This window comes from Trichechus manatus, unplaced genomic scaffold (genome assembly GCF_000243295.1).
Source record: "Trichechus manatus latirostris isolate Lorelei unplaced genomic scaffold, TriManLat1.0 scaffold00029, whole genome shotgun sequence".
NCBI classification, from domain to species: Eukaryota; Metazoa; Chordata; class Mammalia; order Sirenia; family Trichechidae; genus Trichechus; species Trichechus manatus.
Genome location: NW_004443965.1, coordinates 17384302 through 17400457, shown reverse-complemented (window position 1 = coordinate 17400457; position 16156 = coordinate 17384302). Strand labels below are relative to the sequence as shown.

The 16156-nt window shown below is 35.8% G+C and overlaps 1 protein-coding gene across 4 annotated transcripts in view; it reads left to right on the top strand.

Annotated features, from left to right (window-relative positions):
• Nucleotides 1-16156, top strand: part of TRAPPC13 (trafficking protein particle complex subunit 13) — a 40539-nt gene that overhangs the window by 12878 nt on the left and 11505 nt on the right. For all 4 annotated transcript variants that reach the window (XM_012554991.2, XM_012554992.2, XM_004374542.2 and 1 more), the window contains exons 2-6: nucleotides 375-443; nucleotides 977-1076; nucleotides 2114-2198; nucleotides 8241-8368; nucleotides 14007-14079. In XM_012554991.2, the coding sequence (XP_012410445.1) occupies nucleotides 375-443; nucleotides 977-1076; nucleotides 2114-2198; nucleotides 8241-8368; nucleotides 14007-14079 (455 nt within the window). The remainder of the gene's footprint in view (nucleotides 1-374; nucleotides 444-976; nucleotides 1077-2113; nucleotides 2199-8240; nucleotides 8369-14006; nucleotides 14080-16156) is intronic.

The following is a 16156-nucleotide window of genomic DNA, read 5'->3' as shown; positions in this document are numbered from 1 at the left end:
CTTGGGATATTTTTTTAAAGCCTTATGATCTTAATATACCTTAAGTTTTAAAATTCCTTTTATTTTCTAGTTTTTTTTAAAATAATGAGAATGTATTACATTTGCACTAATTTTTGTAATTGGTTAGATTGTAAATGAAAGCAAGGTTTTTCTCTTATTCATATATAAAGCAAATATTTTTGTTACACATAGTATTTTTAGTAAATCATTGAAGTGTAATAATGTTAGGGAGTATTTAGTATTTAGTTTGGTAAGTATTAAGGTGATTTTTATATTAATTTAAAATTCATGAGTATTGTGCATACAACTTGGGAATATTAACCAAAATCAATATTAATGTTGAGTTTTTGTTTGTTTGCTTTCTTATTTCACAGTGATGCGGTTGACTAAGCCTACTTTATTTACCAATATTCCAGTAACGTGTGAAGAGAAGGACTTACCTGGTATGGCACACGCTTAACCCTATTTGCACCTAGGGAAAAACTGAAACCTTGGAATAGGCCTAGCCTTGCTAACCTTACACTGGTTTATATGTTACCTATTTTAGTACCATGTTTATAGTGGTCAGGTGAGTAACAGTCCTCCACTCACAATCTGTAAGTCAAGATACTGTTGATATCCCATGGCCACAAGAGACTTTTAGTTTAAATAAAGGTACATTCATATTCCTAATACTGTTAAAATTGCATTTATCCTCAAATATCCTATGTATGAGCATTCCCTTTACTTAGAATTACTGAGATTTTCTGATATATTTTTGTATCTCATTACCAACGTTTTCCTTTGTTTCTGAAGTATTGATTCTCTGTGAGACTAGAATTTTTTGGCATGCATTTTATTAGAAATTAGATTTTTTTTAATATAATTTTTGTCAAGAGATTAGTTTCTTAAAGTATCTCTCCTAGCTATTTCTATATGTAAATAAAACTTATTCGCAAGGTAGATGTTAGAATTTTATATTTTTCTGTTGCTACAGGAGATCTCTTTAATCAGCTCATGAAGGATGATCCTTCAACTGTAAATGGTGCAGAAATTTTAATGTTGGGAGAAATGTTGACTTTACCACAGAATTTTGGGTAAGAATGATATGTTCACATAAAAAGGAAACAGTACCTTAAAATCCTTACAAATCGTGTTTCAAGAAACTATGGGATGGGAAAATGCTCATGATACATTTAAGTGGTAAAAAAATTTAACAAAAATTATTCTGTGTGATTTTGGTTTTCTTTAAAATGTATGTATATACCAAAATGTCAATGGAGTATCCCAAATGATAGAATTTTAATGTTCTTCTTTCAATCTTTGTACATTTTTAATGACCATATGTACTTTATGGCCATGTAGTCCTTTTATTTTAACTGATTTAATCTAAATGTGTTTTTCAGAAGTTGTTGTTGCATTCAACCTCACATTCCTCTCCCAAAATAAGTTATCAGATTTGTTAGCTAATTAGGAGTTCTTACTCTTAGCTGTCTTATTCTAGATTGTGGATGAGGTAGAAGCACCTGGTTTCACTCTGTTTACCACTCAGAGAATTTGAGACAAAAGGGAATTTTCTCAAGGATATTTTTTAGGCTTATAGAATGTGGTCATTGATGAGTGTTTTGAAGACTTGGAAATCTATTCATGTAAAAAATATAAAACTATATAAAGTAAAGCCACTGGTCATTATTTTTATCAGGATATCTTAGAAAAATAAAATGATAAATGTATTACTGTTACTCTAAAGATCAGTAACTTGGGTCTCTTCTAGATTTAAGGAATAAGTTGTTTCAGAAATGAAAAATTGCTTTTTCCTGGCCTCTTCAGATACAAATCTTAAAACTCTTGACATGAATCTGATTTCAGTAATTATTGTATTTAGGGAAACTGGCAGTTTATGCACCAGTTGAGGGCCAAGGTATTTTATGTTTTACAGATTGTCAGTATTTTCAGTTGCACTAGGTAATGAATGAGTGGCCTAATGTAAACAAAGGAATGTTGAAGCAGTATTTCACCTGCTGTATATCCTTTAATAAATTTTTCTCCATGTGAAGTTCTCATTGTTACTCAAATAGTATATTTGTGATAAAAGTTGAATGGATTTTTACCTAAAAATTTATTTTATTTACAGGAATATATTTTTGGGCGAGACCTTTTCCAGTTATATCAGTGTTCATAATGATAGCAGTCAAGTTGTAAAAGATATATTGGTAAAAGTAAGTGACATTGTTGTTTGAGATATATTTTTAAAAAACAAAGCAGAACATATAATTCCTATTATTATGTATTTGAAAATTTATTAAAATGCATGTTTAGTACTGGAATTCATAATTGTCATTAACAACAAGCATTAATTGAACACCCAAAGGTATGAGACATTATACCGGGTACATAAACATTTTCCTTGTGCTCAAAGTTTGTCATAGTTGGAGTAAAAAATTTACTAGTCAAGGTAAGTAACAATTTTAACTTTTTGTTAATATATGTGATTAACATAAATTTGCAAGAGGAGGAAAGATGACTGGGGATCAATCAGGAAGGCTTATTGGAGGAAAGGAAATACCAAAGGATCTTGAAAGAAAGGTGGGATTTAGAGAAAAAGGCAAGAGGGACATGGTAATCCAGGGCAGAGACCTAAGGATACATAACATGTTAGTAGTGAATAGAATTTATCTGATAGTAGAAGGTCAGGTTGTAGAGATGTGTAGTAGCCAAATTGTGAAGTATCTTGAATGCCAGGCTAAGGTTTCAGCTTTTAAAATAAAAAAGCAGTGGACAGTCATTGGAGGCTTTTGAACAGAGGTATTCACACATTGTGTTAGGGAGACTGATAAGAGACCATTATACGGGATGATTTATAAGAAAGAAGGACCAGTTTGAAGACTCTTGCAGCAGTTTAAAAATCAGGAAGATAAAATATGCTAACTCAATTAACAACCAGAAATGTATTCACAAAAAGAATGGGAATAAAGAAAACAAATTCAGTGTATGTAAGGAGAAGTTGTCAAAGCTGTCTTTGAGTGATGAATTTAGGTGACCGGAATTTTAACAAAAAAGCAAGTCCAATTAGAATGAGTTTGAAGGAGATGATCACAGAGTTTTAGAATTGAAAAGGACCTTAAACCAAAACCCATTGCAGTCAAGTCATTTCCATCTCATAGCGACCCTATAGGACAGAGTAGAATTGTCCCATAGGGGTTCCAAGGCTATAATCTTTACAGAAGCAGACAGCCACATCTTTCTCCCGTGGAACAGCTGATGGGTTTGAGCTGTCAACCTTTTGGTTAGCAGCTGAGCGCTTTATGCACTGTACCACCAGGGCTCTTCAAAAAGGACCTTAGAGAGCAAATATTCCAAATTTTATATATGGCCCAACTTCAGGAACTAGATGCAGATTTTTGCATTTGTATACTTATGTTTGTTGTACTACAGATGTTTTACTTTTATTAGATCCTAGAAAACAAACATCCACAAGACTGTGGCCCCCAGACGCTCTGCTAACTCAGTACTGAAACCACTCTTGAAGCCCACTTTTTAAACAGAGATTATCAGGCATATAAAACAAACAATAATACAGGAACGTGCTTCTTAGTTCAGTCAAATATATGAGACCAAATGCACAACTCCTGCCCAAAAGCAAAACGAGAAGGCAGAAAGGGACAAGAAAACTGGACAGATGGACATGGGGAACCCAGGGTGGAAAGGGGAGAGTGCTGTCACATTGTGGGGATTGCAATCAATGTCACAAAACAATATGTGTATAAATTTTTGAATGAGAAACTAACTTGAGCTGTAAACTTTCATCTAAATCACAACTGAAAAAAAAAAAAAACAGTTGCTCTCAACTCATTTCCAACTCATGGCAACGCTGTGTGTGTCAGAGTAGAACTGTACTCCATAGGGTTTTTAATGGCTGATGTTTCAGAAGTAGATCACCAGGCCTTTCTTCTGAGGCATCTCTGGGTGGACTGTAACCTCCAGCCATTCAGTTAGCATCTGAGTATGTTAACTATTTGCACCACCTAAAGACCACCTTTCTTTTGAATTAGACCATCCTAAATTTCCACCTCTTGCTTCTTTTCCCCTTCACTGCACAATTTCCAAGGGGTGCTTCTCCTTTTTGGCTCCCTTTTCTTATCCTGAAAGGCTATCTTTCCAAGATTGCCTTCTGATGTCTCACGCAGTATTCCCCGTAGTCTGTGCTCCCATCTTCCAGATACGCTTGCTCAGTGTTTTAACACTTAGGATAGAATTTGTCTTCTAGCAGTGGTGTAGATCATTCTTAGGCCTGGCACTACTACCTCTTCTCTCTTCTCAGTTTTTTTCCTGAACTGCTCGTATTCTTTGCAAGAGCATGAGAAATAGCTTGCAGAAATTGGTATTTGTCTACTTACAGGTAATTTAAAGTTTGGACATTCACTGCCGTCCAGTTATGCTAAGCATGAGGTTTTGTATAGTTTTGTTCTTGTTTTGGAGAATGTCTTGGGGCATTCACTATACACGGCTGCCATTACTTCAGCTACCCAGAATTCTACCCTCAAAACTTTAATTTTTTTTTTTTAATTTTTTATTGTACTTCAGGTGAAGGTTTACAGAACAAATAGATTCTCATTAAACAGTCAGTACACATATCGTTTTATGATATTGGTTAACAACCACACGATATGTCAACCCTCTCCCTTATCGACCTTTTTTTGTTTTTTGTGAAAATATACATAGCCAAAGATACAGCATTTCAGAAATTTCTACATGCACAGTTGAGTGACGTCGATTACATTCTTCCAGTTGTTCTGCTATTCTCACTTTAGATGAAGGTTTACAGAACAAAATAGTTTCTCATTAAACAGTACACATGTTGCGCTATGACAGTGGTTAACAACCCCACTACATGTCAACACTGTCCTTACTCAGCCTTGGGTTCCCTATCACCAGCTTTCCTGTCCCCTTCTGCCTTCTAGTCCTTGTTTCTGGACTGCTGTGCCTCATTAGTTCCGTTTTGTTATATGGGGTTGTCCAGTCTCCAGCTGAACAGTAAACCTCAGAAGTGACTTCACCGCTGAGCTAAAAGGGTATCTGAGGGCCATACTCTCGGGATTTCTCTAGTCTCTTTCAGGCCAGTAAATCTGGTCTTTTTTGTGTGTGTTAGAATTTTGTTCTACATCCTTCTCCAGCTCTGTGCAGAACCCTCTATTGTGATCCCGATCAGAATCAGAACTTTAATTTTTTTAGCTCTTTGAATTTTGGAATCGTGGAGAAGAGATTGTGCATCCATACTTTTTTTATTCCTTTACTTTCATCTTAGTGGTGTTTAGAATACTAATGCTCATGTTTAATCTGCAGTGTTTAACTGGAAACCACTAATGTTTTGTTGTTGTTATTTTAATTTTTAAAAAATCTCAGCCTTAAGTCTGAAAACTTTAGTGTACTACAAAAAAAAAAAGTGTTCTATTAAAAAAAGAAAAGTATATAATTAGTGTGCTATAGGTAATAAATAGTAAATAACTATTAAGGTCTATACCAGTGGTTCTTAAACTGTAGAAGGGATCAAAATCATCTGGAAGATTTGTTAAAACACTGATAACTAGCCCCCCACTCCCCACCCCACAGAGTTTGTGATTCAGTTCATCCGGAAGAATGCCAGTGAATGTGCATTTCTAACAAGTTTCCATCTGATGATGATTCTGTTGGTCCGGGGGCAATACTTTGAAAACCACTGGTCTATACTACTCTTTCACTCATTAATTCAACAAATATATATTCCAGGTGTAATTGTAGCTACTAGAGTTATAGCAGGAAACAAAACTTATAAACGCTCTGCTTTCCTGAAGCTTATTCTAGAGATTTTTAAAATATTTTTTTCTTTATTCCTGGATATGAACCCCTTAGTTATACCAGACTCTTTCTTAATGGCCTTAATGAAGACACCTTGAAATTTCACTCTTTTGGTCTTTTGCTAGCTCTCTTCAATTTACTCAGAATAATTCCTCCCCTTCCACCTTTGCTCTCTGCCTTCTCAAATCCTGCTCATCTAAAAACCAATTTGCAGCATGACTCCTACCCTGCAATTTAAATTTCATTCTCCTACCCCAAGTCAAGGGGGCAGTGGTAGTTTAGAGGTAGAATTTGTGCCATAAATAAATAGGGTCGCCATGAGTCAGAATCTACTCGATGGTAATGAGTCTGGTTTTTATGAGTTTACTGATGTATCTCCTGCTCCTGCAACAGGCCCTAGCATATAGTAGGTTATTAGGAAATAAATGTTCAACACAGCATTATTCATGTAGTGAAAAAGGAAGAAAAAATGTTCAGCCAAATATAATATACACCGTAGTAATGATTGTTTTTAAAAAATGGCACATAAAGTATATTGAAACAGAAAGCCAGTGGGTTTGAGTATTTCTTTTCTTCTTTTTCTCTTCTCTAATTTCTAAAATGTTTGTTAAGGATTTTTGAATCACAGCTTCATTACTTACAAGTTGTAGAACCTTGGAGAAATTGTTATTGGTTTAGTCTGTGCCTAGTTGTGCCTTGGTTTCACTATCTGTAAAATTGTAGTAAAACAGGAATCATACTAATACCTACTTCAAGATTGTGGGGATTAAATGAGTAATGTGCTTAAAATAAGCCTTGCACATAGTCACAACGGAAAAAAACCCTGTTGCCGTCGAGTTGATTCCGGCTCATAGTGACCCTATAGGACAGAGTAGAACTGTCCCATAGGGTTTTCGAGGAGTAAGTAGCGGATTCGAACTGCTGACATTTTGGATAGCATGCAAATGCTTAACCACTGCCCTGCCAGGGCTCTAAAAACCAAACCTGTCTCCATTGAGTCAATTCCAACTCATAGCTTGTGATGAATGTAGCAAAGGAAGTAAAAGTTGAATGTGATAGAGTAACTGAAATTAAGGGAAGCTGCTATTTAAGATAATTGGAGAGAATGATGAATTCAAAGGGAAATAAAAATGGGCATATAATAGAGAGTAACTGGGTGGGGTGCTACTTTAAAGAAGGTAGTTCTTAGCTGGTGACTTTAAAACCCTTCTTCAGTTCTACAGATCAGTTAGTCTCTTACATCTAACATTGTTTTAAATGGTTATTTATCTTTTGATATTGTATACTAACACGTACATGCACATATATTTGTTTCTGTAGTGTCCATCTGTACCTATACTTTTAAAAACCTACATGTTCATACTGACGCCTCCAATTCCAACCTAACACCAAAGGCTTCATTCCAGCCTTCCCCTTTTCCTTTTTATACCTTTTTTTCACCCAAGGTGAGAAACTTATCTCTTGTTATTTATCTTGTGTTTAGTCCAAGTATACACATGTCAAAGAGAAAAATTAACAACAGACATCTTATGTTGATTTTAAGGTTTTCTTACCTGCAAAACCAGATATTCACTGTAAGGAAATTCCTGACCAAAATTAATCCTGCCAAAGACAGCTTTTCTTTCACCAAAAATTACTATTCTTTCTTTCTCATTTGAAGCCAGGTTTACTAAATTTGAATTTCAAAAGTTGTGGCTGCAGGTGGCTGAAAGGCCAGAGACTGACTTGGGACCTGATATTAGTTGATCTCATTAAAAGGGGAAGGGCAGGATTCAGTCAGTCTTGTTAAGATTAGCCAATGGTTGATCTTCTATTCTTCCTCCTCTTTATAAGCTTCATTGTTACTAGCAAACTTCAAGCCATTTGCTTTTTCTGAAATCTAAATCACCTCCCTGTATGCAGTTAGAATAAGTGCTCAAAATAAAACTTACATTTCAATTTCTTTGGACTTTGATTATTTTAAACACACATAATGTAACTTCAGAGTTGCTAGCCCATATCCCTGTGAAAAACAAACAAGACTAGTTAGAGTACAACATTTGTGTACCATTCTTTTCAATTTTTAGCCTTACACTGCAATCAAGGTTTTGTTTTCCAAATTTACTTAGGTTAGTTCTTTTTCCCCCTTCATTAGCCACAGTGTGGTTATGTTCTTTATTTGAATACAGTTAGGTTCATTTGCTACTGTTTGTATTCCATTTTGGGTTCTCCCCATTTCCTGGTTGATTTTATTTATTTTGCGGGTGTACGTATGAACCATTGCCATGTTTCTACATGTTAGAGCTAATACAGAAGGTTTATGCAGAGACACTTGCTCCGCCTTCATCCATACTTCCTCATTCCTTTTCCCCTATGGTTTCTACCCATACCCACCCACATCCTGTACATTAAACAATCTCATTTAGGTTTTTCTTACCTCTTTCAAGGCTGATCTTCAGACAAGTTCTCAGCGTTTAAATCTTTCAGCCTCCAGTGGTGCAGTGGCTGAACTAAAACCTGATTGCTGTATTGATGACGTCATACACCATGAAGTAAAGGAAATTGGAACACACATGTAAGAGTTAATTTTGCTAATTCTCAAAGGCTTTTACTTAACATATGCCTTTATTTTAAATTTTTGTTTTCTTTATCATTAAGTCTAAGCACCTACTTCCAGAGGAACTTTATGGCTTCATGTTTACACCCTTACCAGAAACAAACTTTAAATAAAATGTTTTTGTTTTTTAGGAAAAAAATTTAATTTATCCCAGTTTATCTCTAGATTCATTTTTGCACCTACAGACAATTTTATAGAAAAATGAAAAGCCGTACAAACATTTAAAACCCAGGTAGCACACTGTCTAAAAGGTAGCATTTTGAAATGGTAGCTGATGTTCATAGCATTTATTTTTAAATCACAGTTTTTTGTTCTGTATTTAACTGTGTGTATACACTCTGTCGTGATAACTCAGAAATAGAGCACCAAAATAAGACAAGCTGTGAAAAAAATCTTAAATACTATACTCCTGGCCTGTTTACGTATTTGAATGTGAATACTTTTCTCTCCTTCAGAGAGGCATATGTGAAAATTTCAGCCACCTGATGTAATTTTAGACTTTCTGTCTCCCTTGCCACCTCCACATCCAGTCTTTTCACAGTCCTTTTCTTCTTAAATACCTCTCATTTGCCTCCTTCTCTCTCTGTTCACTTCCATTTTTGCTTCTCTTTTGTGAACCCATTAAAGTATATAATATTAGCCATTATTTAATCAGCTCGTTTTCATGACAAGTTCTGTTGTAGGCACTTTTTAATATATATTCTGCGATTGATGTGAGCTTTGGAGTCAGATATTCTGCATTCAGATTTCAACTTCACCATTTATAATTATGTGATCTTGGATTAAATCACTTAAATTCTTTAATGATCTTCTATTGCCCTGACAGAAAATTCTGACTTTATCATAGCTTTTACCAAGCTCTCCACAACCTAATCTTTACCAGCCACTCTAGTTCTCACTTTTTTGTCACTCTTCTCCTCTCTCCCTACACTGCAGTCATACTGGACTTCTTTTATCTCAGAACTCCATGGCTTGAAATGCCTTCTTCCCTTAAAAAGAACTGTCTTCATCATTTTGTTTAGTTAACTTCTACTTCTCATTCATTATTAGTCTCTTAATACTCCTGTAACAGAAATATCACATGAATGCCTTTAAGGAACGGAAATTTATTTTCTCACAATTTAGGCGGCTGGAAGTCCGAATTCAGGGCACAGGCTTTAAAGGAAGGCTCTCTCTGTGCTCTCAGCTTCTCTAGCATTCTTCTGGGCATTCCTTGGAGATCTTAGGGTGGCACGTATCTTTCCCCCTATCTTGTTTACTTCTCTCTGTGTCTAATCTGCTCTTTTATATCTCAAAAGTGATAAGATCTGAGACACAGCCTACACTAAATGGCTTAAATAACATAACAAAGAAAACCTTATTCTCAAATGGAATTCCATCCATAGGTGTGTTGTTGTGAGCCTTCCAGTCCATTCCAACTCGTATAGACCCTATAGGATAAAGTAGAACTTCCCCATAGGATTTCCAAGGCTGTAATCTTTACAGAAGCAGATTGCCACGTATTTCTCCTGTGAGCAGCTGCTGGATTCAAACTCCCAACCTTTCGGTTAGCAGCCAAGCACTTAACCAGTGAGCCACCAGGGTTCCTTCATCCACAGGTATAGGGGTTAGGATTCCAACACATACCTTTGGAGAACATAATTCAGTATGCCTTCATATCTCAGTTTCAACATGACTTCCTCAAGGAGGCTTTTCCTGACCACCTAAACTACATTAAACCCCCCTTTTGTATATTCTACAGTACCCACAATTTACAATTTTTTATGTCTTTCATACTTATATATTAAGTGCACTTTCCGCCTTCCCCATTAAATTATGAGGTCCAGTAGGTCAGCTATAGCCATAGGATCTACCAGAGAACAGTGGTCAATATTTGAAATTGAATTTATTGAAACATTAAATATGTAAAATTTACATTTTATGGAAAATGAGATTCTTATAGAATTAAACAGCTAGTAAATGATGGCATAGAACTCCGATCCAAATCTAATTTCAAAACCTGCACGTTACTACGCTTCTTCCTACCATGAACACTTTGAGGGTAGGTGTTGTGTTTTGGTCAACTCTGTATCCCTAGCACCTAACTTAGTACTCGGCACAAGTGTAAAGGAGAAATTAAATTATATAATGTCTCTACCTAGTATAGCTATTATTAAAATATTGGTATATTTTTTTCCAACCTTTGTGTGTGTGTATAAAATAGATGTGTATAAATAACATTTTACAAAATTTTCATCATATTAAAACAAACCCATTGCCGTTGAGTTGATTCTGACTCATGGCAGCCCCATATATTACAGAGTAAAGTGCTCCATAGGGTTTTCTTGGCTGTAATCTTAATGAAAGCAGATCACCAGGCCTTTCTTCTGTGGTACCACTGGGTGGGTTCAAACCACCAACTTTTAGGTTAGTAGTCAAGTGTAAACCATTTGTGCCACCTAGGGACCTTTAATCATATTACACATGGTTTTCTTTTTAAATTTACTGTGAACATTTTTCCACATTAGTCGGTATTCTCTGTAAACATGTTTTTTTAAATAGCTGCATCTTATAAAGTTATTTGGATGATATACTTGAATTTGTTTACTCTAATTTTGGACATTTTGATTGTTTCTAATTTTTCACTATTATAAATAACAGTGATGAACACCTTTGTATGTAAATCTCCTAATATTTCCTTTTGATAGATTACTAGAAGTGAGTTTACTCTGGGAGTGTATAAGCATTTTTAAGGCTCTTTTATTGAAGGATTGTTTTCCAAACTCCCAATAACCACTAGCAGTGCAAAGAGAGTTAGTTTCTTTAAACCTTCCCTAACTCTGATGTATCAGTAAGGTTTTGCCAGAGAAACAGAATCAATAGGATATATCTAAAGTAATTAAGGAATTGGCTCACGTAATTGTGGAGGATGGCAAGTATGAAATCAGTAGGGAAGGTAGGCAGGCTAGAAACTCATGGAAGAGTTGATGTTGCAGTCTTGAGTTTTAAATCTGGAGGGCAGATTGGCAGCCTACAAACTCAGCAGGATTTCAGTGTTACAGTCTTGATGCAGAATTTCTTCTCCAGATAACCTCAATTTTTGCTTTTTAGGCCTTCAACTGATTGAAGGTAATCTTTGTTTAACTGTTACACCTGGGTGTGCCTTTTAAAAGTGATGCCATACTTTTTATCACTTATAAAGAATTTTTGCCAAAACCTCTAGAGCTAATAGAGGAATTTAGCAAAATTGCAGGGTATAAGGTCAACAAACAAAAATCAGTTGGATTTCTATATACCAGTGTCTTAGTTATCTAGAGCTACTGTAACAGAAATACCACAAGTGGGTGGCTTTAACAAACAGATATTCTCTTACAGTTTAGGAGGCTAGAAGTCCAAATTCAGGGCACCAGCTCCAGGGGAAGGCTTTCTCTCTGTTGACTCTGGGGGAAGGTCCTTGTCATCAGTCTTCCCCTGGGTCTAGGAGTTTCTCAGCGCAGGAACCAAAGGATGCGCTCCACTCCTGGCTCTTCTTGCTTGGTGATAATGAGGTCCCTCTCATCTTTGCTCAATTCTCTCTTTTATATCTCAAAAGAGATTGACTCAGGCTACAACCTCATCCTGTAGATTGAATCCTGCCTCATTAACATCACAGAGGTTAAGATTTACAACACATTGGATAATCCCATTAGATCACAAAATGGTGGACAACCACACAATACTGGGAATCATGGTCTAGCCAAGTTGATGCACATTTTAGGGGGACACAATTCAATCCATAACAACCAGCAATGAGAAATCTGAGAGGGACATTAGGGAAACAATTTCATTTACAATAGCATCTAAGAGAATAAAATACCTACGAATAAATTTAACCAGAGATGTGAAGGACTTATACAATGTAAATTATAAAACATTGCTGACAGAGATTAAAGAAGACTTAAATAAATGGAAAGATGTTCCATGTTCATAGATTGGAGGGCTTAATGTTGTTAAGATGTTAGTACTACCCAAAGCGATCTATAGATTCAATGCAATCCCAATCAAAATTCCAACAGTCTTCTTTGCAGAAATGGAAAAACCAGTCCTCAACTTTATATGGAATGGCAAGAGGCTTCAAATAGCTAAAGCAATGTTGAAAGAGAAGAACAAAGTAGGAAGACTCACACTTCCTGATTTTTAAAACATATTATATGGCTATAGTAATCAAAACAAACTGGTACTGGTATAACAATAGATACATAGACCAAATGAATAGAATTGGGAGTACAAAAATAAACCCACACATCTATGTACAACTGATTTTTGAGAAGTATGCTAAGTGCATTTGGTGGAGAAAGAAGAATCTTTCCAACAAGTGGTGCTGGGAAAATTGGATTTCCACATGCAGAAAAATGAAACAGGATCCATGCCTCATGTCATACACAAAAACAAATTCAAAATGGATTAAGGACCTAAATGTGAAAACTAAAACCATAAAATTCTTAGAAGATGATGAAGGGACAATGCTGTTGAATTATCTAATATAATAAAAGCACAAACAACAAAAGACAAAATAAAAAAATGGGACCTTGTAAAAATTAAAAGCTTTTGTTCATCAAAAGACTTTACAAAAAAAGTGAAAAGACAAGCTACTGACGGAGAATATCTTTAGAAACTATATATCTGATAAGAATCTAATAACAGAAAGACAAATAACCCAGTCATAAAGTGGGCAAAGGACTTGTTAGACATTTCACGAAAGAGGACATTCAGATGGCCACCAGACACATGAAAAGATGCTCAACATCATTAGCCATCGGAGACAGAGACGCAAATAAAAACCACAATGAGATAACATTTCACACCCACTAGCATGGAGCCCAGGTGGTGCAGTGGTTAAGCGTTTGGCTGCTAACCAAAAGGTCGCCAGTTTAAATCCACCAGCAGCTCCTTGGAAACCCTGTGGGGCAGCTCTGCTCTGTCCTGTAGGGTTCCTATGAGTCGGAATTGACTCGACAGCAATGGGTTTGGTTTTGGTTAGGATGGCTAAGATTAAAAAAAAAAAAAAAACAGAGAACAACAAATGTTGATGAGGATATGGGGGAATTGGAACTCTTACCCATTGATGGTGAAGATGTAAAATGGTATAGCAGCTGGAAAACAATGTGGCAGTTCCTCAGAAAACTGAAAGTAGAACTACCATACCAACTTGGAAAAGGAGGGTGAGAATGGTTGTACACCTCAAATAATGAAATCAGTTTCAATGAATTGTACATGTGGAAATTGTTGATTTGGTGTGTGTTCTGCTGTGTATATTCTCAACAACAGAAATAAATTATTCTTCAAAAATTTTTTTGCCAAATCTTGGTAGAAAAATCTTACCTCATTATTTTAATTTCTTTGATTACCTGGTTTTTCTGGGGTGTCTTGCCACTCCAAAATTGATATCTCTCATTTCACTAATCAGAGATTTCTTTGTCATGAAGTTCTATCCATAACTGCTCTAGCTTCATAAATTACATATCACTAGCATAAATGTTTTTCAAATCTATGGGTAAAATTGAGGTGTGTTTACATTTACTGTTAAGATATAAAACTGAAAATGATTCAGAATCATTAAGACATCTTTCTGTTTCAGCTTGGTGTGTGCAGTGAGTTATGCAACTCAGAGTGGAGAAAAAATGTATTTTAGAAAATTCTTCAAATTTCAGGTATTGAATATGACAATGGTCAATTGTTTTTTGATTTTATTTTTCCTGGAGGTATACAGTTACTACATTTATTTTCAGTGAAAACAAGCTTCAGATAAAGCAGATAGCTCAATATTTTTGGATTTGTCTTATTACTTCTTGTTATTATGTGCCGTCAAGTCAGTTTTGACTCATAGCAACACTATAGGACAGAGTAGATCTGCGCCATAGCGTTTACAAGGCTGTAATCTTTACAGGAGAAGATCACCAGTTCTTTTCTTCTGCTAGTGGGTTCAAATCACTGAACTTTAGGTTAGTAGCCAAGGGCTTTAACCAACGCGCCACCAGGGCTCCTTATTATATTACTAGCAATCTAAAATCAAGCTAAGATATGTTAAATAAAAGCAAAGCAAAATAACACTGCCAATGTAATGTTTTTGTAATGAAATTTGAAGATTTTTATCCAAGAGAATAATAGTTTGTTTTCATGAGTTGACAAAACACATAAGAATATAGAAAGAGGATAAAACGAGTGGAAATAGTAATAAATTTCTAAAGAAGTATTTAAAAGAGAGATTTTAACTTGGGGTGAGTGGACCAAGCTTGCTTCAGGGTCTACATGAATCACTGAATTTGTAGGTAGAATTTTGTGCTTAAATACGCAATTTTCTAAGACGATGATCCCAAAATGGTTAAAAACCACCTGTTTAACTTTGTGTGTGTGTAGCGTTGGGTGGGTGGACGGTGGGATGAATGCAATATATATCTACAGATATATCTAGATTTGACGTTATGTATATTTTTCTGTTTAAGTAGAAGAAAAAGTATCAGTAGAAGCATTGCCATTGCTTTGCTTCAGCACTCAGTTGTTAAAGATTTTGAATGACTTTTAAAATAAAATAAAAGGTTCAGTTACTTTTTTATTGTACTTTAGATGAAGGTTTACAGAACAAACTAGCTTCTCATGAAACAGTTAGTACATATTGTTTTATAACATTGGTTACCAACCCCACGACATGTCAACACTCTCCCTTCTCGACTTTGGGTTCCCTATTACCAGCTTTCCTGTCCCCTCCTGCCTTCTAGTCCTTGCTGCTGGGCTGGTGTGCCCCTTTAGTCTCATTTTGTTTTATGGGCCTGTCTAATCTTTGGCTGAAGGGTGAACCTCAGGAGTGACTTCATTACTGAGCTAAAAGGGTATCTGGGGGCCATAATCTCAGCGTTCCTCCAGTCTCTGTCAGACTAGTAAATCTAGTCTTTTTTTGTGAGTTAGAATTTGGTTCTACGTTTTTATCCACCTCTGTCCAGGACCCTCTATGGTGATCCCTGTCAGAGCAGTCAGTGGTGGTAGCCAGGCACTCAGTACTGGCACACAGTCTGGTGAAGGCTGTGGTAGTTGTGGTCCATTAGTCCTTTTGACTAATCTTTCCCTTGTATCTTTAGTTTTCTTCATTCTCCCTTGCTCCCGAAGGGGTGAGACCAGTGGCGTATCTTAGATGACCACTCACAGGCTTTTAAGACCCCAGATGCTACTCACCAAAGTAGAATGTAGAACATATTCTCTATAAACTATATTATGCAAATTGAGCTAAAATGTTGCCAGAGACCATGGTCCCCACAGCCCTCAGCCCAGTAATTTAGTCCCTCAGGGAGTTTGGATGAGTCTATAGAGCTTCCATGACCTTGCCTTGTACATGTTGTGGTGGCATCCCCGGTATTGTGTACTGTCTTACCATTCACCGAAGTTACCACATATTTATTGTCTCTAGTGTTTTTCCATCCCCATCCCTCCCTCCCTCTCTCGTAACCATCAAAGATTGTTTCGTTTTGTGTGTAAACTTTTTCATGAGTCCAGTTGCTTTTTTTGTAAACATTTTTACAGTGAAATGTAACATAGATATAGAAAATAAATGTGTTCAGTTTAACAAAATATTATAAATGGAACACCCATGTAACCATCATTCTGTCAAGAAATAATAGTAGTCTTTCAAAAAATGCATTCAAGTTTTTTTTGTTTTTTTTTTGTTTTTTTGCAGGTGTGTTGCATACCCATTAGAAAAGTCTTTGACAAAATTGGGAAATGACTTTGATAAATTTA